The 10,901-nt window shown below is 37.8% G+C and overlaps 1 protein-coding gene across 1 annotated transcript; it reads right to left on the bottom strand.

The window, feature by feature from the left end:
* Positions 1 to 3,187: 3,187 nt before the first annotated feature.
* LOC308100621 (uncharacterized protein) lies at positions 3,188 to 9,710 on the bottom strand (the record flags this gene model as incomplete). The annotated part of the gene is made up of 9 exons (XM_080449686.1): positions 3,188 to 3,565; positions 3,907 to 4,005; positions 4,121 to 4,288; positions 4,823 to 4,954; positions 5,470 to 5,547; positions 5,725 to 5,814; positions 6,424 to 6,639; positions 8,928 to 9,104; positions 9,693 to 9,710. The coding sequence occupies 9 exons, from the start codon at positions 9,708 to 9,710 to the stop codon at positions 3,404 to 3,406; spliced, it is 1,140 nt and encodes a 379-aa protein (XP_080305812.1). The 3' UTR covers positions 3,188 to 3,403.
* Positions 9,711 to 10,901: the final 1,191 nt, after the last annotated feature.

The following is a 10,901-nucleotide window of genomic DNA, read 5'->3' as shown; positions in this document are numbered from 1 at the left end:
ACTTTGGGGGTCCTTGACATGAAAAAGTTTGATAACCACTGTCATATCTCATATAATTTTGCATGAACAGGTCAGACATCATGACATTTTATGACGGTTGGCTCTATAATGCAGTTTTGCAGCTGAGCTTGCTTTATTGTGTCAGATGATTATAGTCACCCGAAAAAACTGCAAAAACACACACCCTAATAACCCTGCTTTTATTAGGGTGGTATTGGTGGTGGACCGTATAAACTTTTAAAATGGCCAATCTCTGAACAATGTAATAAGAAAATACAAGTTGTGTGAGCTTAGCCATGAAATAACCAAAATTTCACTAAAGGTACAACCTCTACTTTGTACTGTGCTGTACCGTACAGCCAAATTATTGATGACAGAGAAAGAAAGCAAATGCCTCATTCATTATAAGTATAAATCAGGCTTTAGCATGATGCATTGAAATATCATCAGAGGGTTCCAAAGTTAATTTGCTGTTAGGCCGGTATATAACCTCCATTCCTATCGACAAGAGAAAGCAGACCTCTGGAGTTGGTGGTAATCCTTTAAGTATACCACATTCTTCATTCCTGTCACAGCTGTTCTTGTCTATTTTCATCAAGCTTTTGCCCCCTGTCTATGTATGACAGCAGCAATCATGGAAACTCACAATCTCATCCAAAAAAAACCTTATGCAAAATCCCCCGGCGCTAAACTAAAACTTACTAAACCTTGATAAAGAGTCCTGTCTTACATAATCAAAATGTATGTACGGTATATGTACACAGACCACCTTACGACAGAAGAGGCTTTTAAAAATAATGGAGTAAAGCAAAGTACTAAAGACTCAATTCTATAAAATAAAATACAAAACAGGAACGGCCGTCACTAAATCAATAATCAGAAAACAGACCAATTTTTTAAACAATTAGGCTAGTTAAAGAAAAACAATCAAAACAATCCTTTTTGTATCCTTGTTCCTCATGACTAAATTCAGCATACTTAAATACATTCCGGGTCTAGCAGGATGTTCTAGCTATCAGGTTATCAAGACTGTCATTATTTTGATACAGTATTTAGAGAGCCAAATGTTAGGAAATCTAAAACCATCACAACAGATAGGATCAGTATTTATTTATTTGAGTGTACAAATGTAACCAAATGGGCCCTTGCAGGTCAATTCGGTTACATTTGTATGTAATGAGTTAAATGAACACAATTTTACTGTGTAGAAAAACACTGTTCCCAGAGTCCCAGTTTCATGACCAGTCAGTACATCCTCATTACATTTCTTTGACTATATGAGATACAGTAACTGACTCTCGATCTAGTCTTGCCCATTGGGATGTGCTTGCCACCTGCAAACCAGAAGGTTCTGAGTCAGGGGTAATCCTCACTGTAGAATGTGTAACATTGTATGTGTTAGTATTGCTAAATCTTCCCAGCAGCAATGGTGGAACTATTGAGCCCAACGTGCATCACAATCCTTACTCTCTCAGATGACAGCTGTCAACACAGATGTCCAATTAGCCCCGTCCCTCTTTTGCGCATGTCATTATACACCAAATAAATGTAATTTTTTTTTATTTATCAACATTTATCAAATAAATAAATATAAATAAAAAGCACATCTACAAGCTCACAAAGCAATGCCATGCGGCGCATTGTGAGCTTGTAAATAGGCTAATTTCAAATAGCCGAAGTATAAAATATGTCTTACGTGCTTATTGAATAAACAAAGTGAATGATCAAATTAGCCTGTGAGCTCATTAGATCAGCAGGTGTTACAGATACAGTACTGCAAATGAAATCGTCCATGCACCATCTGTAAAGGACATACTCTGTATAAATCAATTCATATACCTTTCCAGACAAAAAGAATATACGTAAATGTCTTGTTTTTAGCTTCATGCACACCTTTGCGTAGAATGCTCTGTTTATGGTGTGTGCATGCATGCATGCATGTGTGCTGGATTATGATTATGCAATGTCAGCCCTACAAGTTCAATGTCAATGCTCCAGGTTTTAGCATCAGCAAGTAACTATATATACTTGTCCAATGCAGAACATTGCTTACATCTCAAGTACAAAAGGGAGAATAAAAAGGTGTATTTACGCACATTTATTGAGAAAATCTCTATTCAGCAATGTAAGAAATGAATACTGTCAGACTGTGTAATAGTGCCACAAAATTATACAAGGCAGGTAGTTAAAGCTGAACGGACTATTTTTCTCTGCAGCAGGATTAATGAAGATATTCCATCCATTTTGATAATATCTCATTTGTAATATAGTTGTAAAACCTTACTCTAAAACAGAAATCAAACGACGCATGTTTAGAGGAGCCAAACCTATAGCTCAGACACACCTGCAGGTGTTGTTGGATGGGACGCAGAGTTCACTCTGTCACCACACTTCACAGCACTCTCACTCTGTCATACCGCTCTGAAGCACTCTCACTCCTGAGTCCTGACATGCAGTAACTTCAGGCATGTGGCATTTTATCTTAGCGCACGCTATAAAAAGTATGAGGGCTTGACGATGTCATGGGCAGAGACATTATCAACCACAACCATTACTTACAGTGGCACAGTGGTTCATAGGAGAGGTAGCTAGCATCATTCATACCGCATTATTCTTTAAACATATAAAAGATGTGGTCGAATGGTATTGGTCTTTCGGTTTTAGTTGAATATATTACAGTGCTGTCTGCCCATGTTTTGCAATTTTTGCTTCTTTGTCTGCTCTAAAAAAAAGAAGCTATAAATAAAATGGTTCATTCTTTCATCCATCATCTGACACATTATTATTTAGAACACAGTCAAAAATCCTGAACGTTAATTAAACCCTGCAGGGTTAAAATAACACTCAGGACTTGGTTAGCAGCAATTTAGTTAGCCTGGCTAAATAAATAAAACAACAAAGGAGCTCTTAAGAGTAATAGCTGTACCATGACAGTAATAATAATAATAAAAGAAACACATTCCAGAAATGAGTACTAAATATTACTAATGATTACTAGCTATTTCACTTCAAAATGTTTCAGTACACAGCAAAAATCCTCAGAGTTAATCCACTTGTAAACTCTGAGTGTACAAATGGAACCAAATAGTGTTATTTTTTATGCTGTGTTGAAGAATTGAATATAGGACCTCAATGGAAACAAGTCCACTGGACTTTTTGTGTGATCCTTTTAGACTAAGTGTATGACTTCACTCGTACTGTCTGCTCTTCTGTTTAATAAAATATTCAATCAATCACTCAATGGTCCCTTATGGCCCTTTGTAGCCACTCAGAGTTAAATGAACACTGAAGATTTAGTGTGCAGGAACAATGGAGAGCTGGTCAGAGGTTCATGGTTCACTGGTTTAAGTGGTTCGGTCGAGCAAGGTTCAAGGTTCAACCTGTCTGTCAGTCAGTCCTGAGGTCAAGGTGGGTAGAAAGCAGTACTGAAACAATCATCAGAGACCATACGGTCGACTGGAATGTCAAAGTCATCCAGTGCGTCTCCCTCAGCCTCAGGACCCTGAGATTCGGTCTCCGCATCGTCATCTGAGATTGACGGATGAGTGAGAATAATCCGTGGAATCTGTCAGGTGATTGCCAGCGAATGGAGCAACATTTGGAAGGAAATCAAAAAGTCAGGCAGGTTGCGACAAGATTTTGGGGGGGGGGGGGGGGGGGGATCAATATGAAAGGAACATAATGGTATTTCTCATTTAAGGTATTTAATCCACATCACACATGCTTCTCAAAACAATCAATCTCTGCAGATTGATTGCTTTGATAAGCATGTGTGATGTGGATTAATATGGTTTTAAGGAGTGAGATTCATGCCAGAGATAAAATAGTGAAGATGAATTCATTGCTGCAAGTATAGGGCCTATAATTTGACGAAAATTTGTAATGCTGGTTGAAAGCCCTTCTCACCGCCATGGTGTGTTTCCCCACTTGATGTGAACTGATTTTCATTGAGTCTAGTGGCCCTCGTTCGAGCAAGGTCCAATTAGGGCCACCCTCCAAATCAGACTGAAAAACAATAAGTGGGTAGAAAATAAACACTGCACAGTGAATTTCACTCAAGAAATTGTATGACGTCAAAAAACCCTTGTGCCTGGTTATGTCATTTCTCTGTGCCACTCACAATTCCGTTGCCATTGCAGACGACTGCCTCTATCTTTTTGTTGCAGACAACGGCCTCTATCTTCTTGTGCAAACAGTCCACAGCACTTTCTGCTGTAGACTGCTTGGATCTCAGGCTTCCAACCTCCTGGTTGCATGGCTGTCCACCCTGCAGTGGGACCTCCATCTCCTGTACAACAGGGCAGTAACGTACAGTAAGTACATTTACTTGAGCACTACTGTGTACTTAAGTAAACATTTTGAGTATCTGTATTTTACTTGAGTATCTGTGTTTTTTGTTAACCTATGAATTTCACTCCACTACATTTCAAAGACAAATATTGTACTTTTTTGACTCCACTACATTTCTAGGAAGGGACCCCCGGGACCAAAACGTACAAAAATACATTATGAATCAACCTTTAAGTGCTACTAAAAAAAATAATTGTGAGCTTGTAGATCGTCTATTTTCAAAAATGTTCCTTTTTTGGGGGAAACAATACAGCAATGCATTGCTATTAAAAACAAAATGTACTTTGTAATTTGTACTTTTGAATACTTAGCCTAAGTCTTTTTAGAAGCCCTTTTGAATACTTGAATATCTTTTTAAAGCACTCCAGTGCTTTAACTTAGGTCCAAATTTGACTGTGCAACTTATTGTGTAATATTTGACCAGGTAGTACAGTATCTATACTTTGACTCAAGTACTACTGGGGTTGAGTACTTTGTCCACCACTGCAACAGGGCTGAACATCCTCCTCTCTCGAAGCACTTTCATCTTAATGCAACTCCCAGCATTCCTGAGAGCGGCGACGGCCTGCTGGTGCGTGGCCCCCTGCATGTTGAGGCCATCGACCTGGACGGATGGTTAAATGGTTAAACGACACTTTTAGGACCAGAGGAAGTAGCAGAGGTCAAGGGGTGGGTAACTGAAGCAAGTGACACACACACCAGCACGGATTCTCTGAGAATAGTGTGTCTATTTACAGTCTAGTCACTGGAATAGATTCAAGGTGCCAGAGATGTTTTTGCTTAAATTAAGTTTCACTCCTAGCCGCCACCAACCAAAGATAGATTTTTATTGCCTTCTGTTCTTTCCCGAACTCTCATTAAAATAACTGCATGCATTTGGTTTTGACTGAAGTCTAGTTTAAAGAAAAGTACTACATTATCCTTGTCCTATAGTGTCCTCCTCTGGTCAGAAGAGGAACTGCAATGCCCAGTAAAGCCCAGATGTATTCATGACATTTCCATATGTTCCAGGTCATCAATATTTGAATATGATTCATATTATTCAAGACAAGTTATCATAATAATGTAAATGTCCCAGTAAGAGAGATTAAAAACATCACTAAATGATGCCTGTCCAACCTCCAGCACTCTGTCTCCAATGTGGACCCCTGCCTTCTCTGAGGGGCCTCCTTTTGTCACTCGGGAAATGAAGACACCCTGAAAGGAGGGACACACGTCAATATGTGTAATACAAATGTGTTTAAGACAAAACATTTTATATGTAAAAATCATTTCATCTGCCTCTGCACAAAACAATCCACCACCCAGACATAGGCTACAGAATTTCCTAAGGCTCTGAAGCAAATATAAGCATACTCTCATATTAGCACTTACCTCATCATGTTCTTTGTAAGGTAAAGAACCTTTCCCCCCTGCAATGCTGATTCCTATGCCCCCTCTATGGCCAGACACTTTGATCTGTAACTGAAAAGAAAATGTTTAACAAATAGCAACCTTTTAAAAACAAATCAACAGTAACCTACAGCAACTCACTTGAGAGCTGGTTTACAAATGAAAAGATACCAGTGGTGGAAGAAGTACTCAGATATTTGACTTAAGTAGAAGTAGCAATACCACAATATAAACATACTCTGTTACAAGTAAAAGGCCTGTGTTCAAAATGTTACTTGAGTAAAAGTAAAAGTAAAAGTACTAAAATGTTTGAAAATAGCGTATCTACAAGCTTGTAGATCTGCTATTTTTAAATAGCCTATGTATAAAATAGGGCTAAAGAGGTTAATGTGTGTTTTATAATATAATGATTTATATCTGCAAAGTAACTAGTAACTTCAAGTTTTCAAAGAATTGTAGTGGAGTAAAAGTACAATATTTGCCTCTGAGATGTAGTGGAGTAGAAGTAAAAGTATTGAAAATTGGAAATACTCCAGTAAAGTAACGAATACCTAAAAATTGTACTTAAGTACAGTACTTGAGTAAATGTACTTAGTTAGTTACTTAACACCACTGAAAGATACACCACATTTTGAAATGCCCACAATCAATATATGATTCAACTTAATAACATAAAGTTACTCTTAATGGCAGTTGGGAGCTGAATGACTCTTTAGCGCTCGGTTCCCCCGCGGGCGAGGAGGAGATCTTGGTGCTTTGAACCGAGTCTCCATGGAGACTGCTGGAGCCTGCATTGAGAGCATTGTGTTGCAGCGTCGTTTTGTCACGTCGGATGTCTCTCTGAGGACGGAACCGGCACTGCATCACATCAGTCTCTGAAAAGTGTCCCACGCTGTCCTGGAGAGCAGAGGATCAGAGACATGTTTCAGGATTGATGTGAGATATAAATGCCAGACTGGGATGTGTAATGTAAAGGATGGAGTCTAGTCTAGCACAGGGGGGTCACCAAATTATTTGTTTGGGGGGGGGGGGGGGGGGTCCCCTGATGATTAGCTTAATGTGCAACATTGTTTTCTCACTCAACAGTAAACAAACCAACATACAGTACAAGTGTATACAGGGTATCTACACATTTCTTAAGTTACAATTTAATTACTTTTTAGACCTTTTTAACACCAAATTGGCCAGATTGTCAAATATTACCTAAGAAACAGGCAAACATACTTGTGAAAATAGCCGATCTACAAGCTCACAACGCCTCCCGTGTGAGGCGTTTTGAGTAGGCTAACGCCTACGCGTAATCTTTCAATATATAATTTTTTAACTCAAATTTTTACTTCTGGGGGTCCCTGAAACAAAATGTCTTTATTTTGAGATGGGGGTGTCCGCGGACAAATACATATCATTTTGGGGGGTTCTTGACATGAAAAAAAGTTTGAGAACCACTGATATTACAGCAACATAAGTTAGTTAACAAAACTGTTAGGGTTTAGAAGACATTTGTAGAATACCCAGAGGCAAAGTGAAAATGTTCGCTTTAAAAAACATATATTCAAGGATTTGTACAAATTGTCATGATTTTTTTTTTTTTTTATGCAGATCTACAAACTCATAGCGCTATTTTTGAATAGCCAAAGTATAAGATAATGGTTAAAGTGGTTAAATCTAAAATGACAGATGCTTTCCCCGTCTAAATGGTTTGGCTAATTAAGAAGACAATGATTTATAAAGCCTGAGCTGCACAGGCAGGTGGTTCCAGAGTGGGAGGAGCCCTGACAGCAACAAGGACACTGTCACCCTTTGTCAATGTCTTCATCCTCCACTCAGGGACAACCAGCAGGTCCCTGTCTGTGCAGAGGCTCATGAGGGGCCAATCATTCAAAAAACTTTAATTAAGGGCCAGGCCATGCATGACATGCCTTAAACGTAATCAGCAAAATCTTCCAAAAATCAATCCTGTAATTTAATCCTGTGTGAGTATAACAATGACAAATATGGGCCTTGTTTCTGCTTTTGTTTAGTTTTTTTGGTCTGTTTGTTTGTTTCTCTTCTCTTTTTCCTTTCTTACTTTACTGTTTTCAGTTACTTTTTCTGTATTGAATGTTACTATTGTTTATACTATTTTTTGGCATATTTCAAGCTGGCCCAACGTTGGGACAGTCGATGTTTAGATCAAGATGCACTGTAAATTAAAAACTATAAATTAAAAAAATTATAATAATAATCAATCCTAAAACAGCCAGTAAAGGAAGGTTAAAATAGGAGTAATAGTGTTCTCTTCCTCTTAGTTAAAACCCTAGCTTTTATTTTATTTCATTTCACGGCTGCCAGTAGTTGTAATGAGACTGTCTTTTCCTGAATCTGTTTGAAATCAAGGGCAGTTTAGAAACTGGCTTACAGTTGTTAAAAATGGTCAGGTCAAGACCAGGTTTTTGAGAAGAGGTTTAAGACTTTTAGACTTAGTAAACTGGGGTTGGCTCTATTCCGTTTCCCCCCCCCCCCCCCCCCCCGTCTACACCAAATCTCTTCGCCAAAAATAGCTGATCTACAAGCTCACAACCTTGTCACGTTGTGAGCTTGTTGCTCTGTTATTTTTGGCTTACAGTATATAGTTAATATAGTTAATGTACAGTATATATATATCTGGGGAAAGAGCAGCTAACAAAAAATAAATAAAAACTCTATCTCTATAATGGCATAAAGTAAGTAGATAAGCTGTTTACACTCCTTGCTACAAAGCATACAAATTTCATAATCAAGTAAATCAGTTAGTTAGTTAGTCTGATTAACCACTTAAACCCTAATTTGTACTTCATTATACATCAGTGTCATGCAAAAAAGCTAATTTGTACTTCATTATACATCAGTGTCATGCAAAAAAGCTAATTTGTACTTCATTATACATCATTGTCATGCAAAAAAGCTAATTTGCACTTCATTATACATCAGTGTCATGCAAAAAAGCTAATTTGTACTTCATTATACATCAGTGTCATGCAAAAAAGCTAAAATAGCCAATCTACAAGATCACAACAGCTTAGAAGATCTGTTACTACCAATAATAATAACTTATTTTTCCCCTAAATTGATTATTTTATTAAAAATATCTATAATCGATTAGTTCCATTAACTGTTGCAGCCCTATATATAATATAAAGCATTAACTGAATGAATCAGACACCCACCTCCTCAGGTTGCTCAATTTGTTCTGCGTCCTTCTCTGGACTGGAGCAGTGACCATGTATTCCTCCGCTGTCCCTGGACCGTTCCTGAGGTCCCCCATGCAGGAACAGCTTGTTGGCCACCCAGCGTGGTGCAGAGGTGGGCCAGCTACGGGACGCTGCAATAGCCTTTCTACACTCCTGGAGACAGTCAGAACAGATCACTCATTGCTGAAGGTATACTGTAGCAGTAGCAACAATCTATACTCGAATAGCTCTTGTTGTTCCAATGACATCCAGTAACGTCACATTTTTCAGTGCTACTATATGCCTTCATATATTATATGCATGCCTTCATATATTATATTATATAGAAAACGGCTTTACTAGTGGTGCAACAGTTAATCAGACTATATTGACTTGAATAATATCGTTTTTTCGTAAACTTTGTATTTGTAAGTACAAAATAGTCAATTATAAAAAATATATATTTGAATTCCCTTGAAGTATAACAAATGTAAAATAAATGATATTTGATAAATGATATTTGATAAATATAAAAATTTGATCAATTCATTTTATCAAATAAGGACATCGATAGAATAATTGCTAAGATTTTTTTTTTCTATAGTTGCAGCCCTAAGCTTAACGGCAGCAAGTAACCTTGGGAACCAATGGTTCCTGAGCCATGTGGCCTATTATGTCAAGAGCCTATGTCCCGTTTCTGTTGTGTGAGGCAGCTTTATGTACAAATACATCCCCTGGACATGCTATATCGCAAGGACTTACCCCAATCCAACCCTTCATGCTGCTGACTCTGAGTACCAAGCAGGGAGGCACTGGGTACCATTTTTTTATAGTCTTCGGTATGACTCGGCCGGGGGTTGAACCCCTGACCTGCCAGCATCAGGGCGGACACTTTAACCACAAGGCCACTGAGGTAACCTTTGATAACCCTGTTTAAACACTGATGGGAGGAAGTGGGGGTAGCAATTCTGCCTTTTAAGGGAGTTCTCTATCTCTATAGAGATAAGGGAAACAAGACTTAAGGCTAATCCTGACCGTTTGGGGGTCTTGTCTCTGTATCGCTAATCTAAATCAGTTTACCTTCCAATATATTGGAAGTAAACAGCAGGGAGAGGGAAGGCATTTTTAAGTGTCAAGTGATAGCTTTCTGCTCAAATAGGCAGATGTGCATAAAGTCCTATACTGCTCCAGTTATCTGTTGAGGAAACATCAGATCTGCAGATAAGTCAATTCAATACCTGAATTAAACACCCCTAAATACTAAAAACCTAAGAACAAAATTAAATATTAGAACCTGCATTTCAATGGACTATATATTGTATTAATTTAAGGCAGGAATATTTCACATACATTCTTCTCACTTGACAAATATGGATTCATAAATATATTATGTAGCTATAAACTGAACTACATGGCTCCTTTAGTCACCATTCAAAGAAATAAAATATAACTGAAATGTTTGCAAAAAACAAACAATGGGTTTTTACCACAAAATTGGATTTGATGAAAGCAAACACAAGTACTACTGCACCTTGAATCCCTAAAGTACTAAAGCCATGGTACTTGTAAAACATGTACAGCACATACCACACACTGGTAAAACATTACATGTGGGTTTGGTTGGACATACAGTACATATACATAATACTGTATATATACACATCAGCACAGTTGGACAGACAAAACAAGAGATGATGGGGAAATGGATTGGAAGGTTTCTCATAGAAGTACACCATATCTCAACTAGTAAAATCTAACATGCGTTGGGAAGTAATGTATGCATTTTCATTTCAGGCTAAAGTTGCTTTGACTAATTATATTTGGACTGTAGATCATAAATAAAATGTTGGACAGATAAAAAAATAATAATAGTGTAATATTACACACGTTTAATTTCATATTAATACATTCTATGACTTCTCTCAATGAATTTCAACTAAACATGATACCCAACGTATGGAACTAGGAAAT

This window comes from Gymnoscopelus braueri (genome assembly GCF_963280865.1).
Source record: "Gymnoscopelus braueri genome assembly, chromosome: 14".
Classification (NCBI taxonomy): Eukaryota; Metazoa; Chordata; class Actinopteri; order Myctophiformes; family Myctophidae; genus Gymnoscopelus; species Gymnoscopelus braueri.
This window is presented reverse-complemented; position numbering and strand designations above follow the sequence as displayed.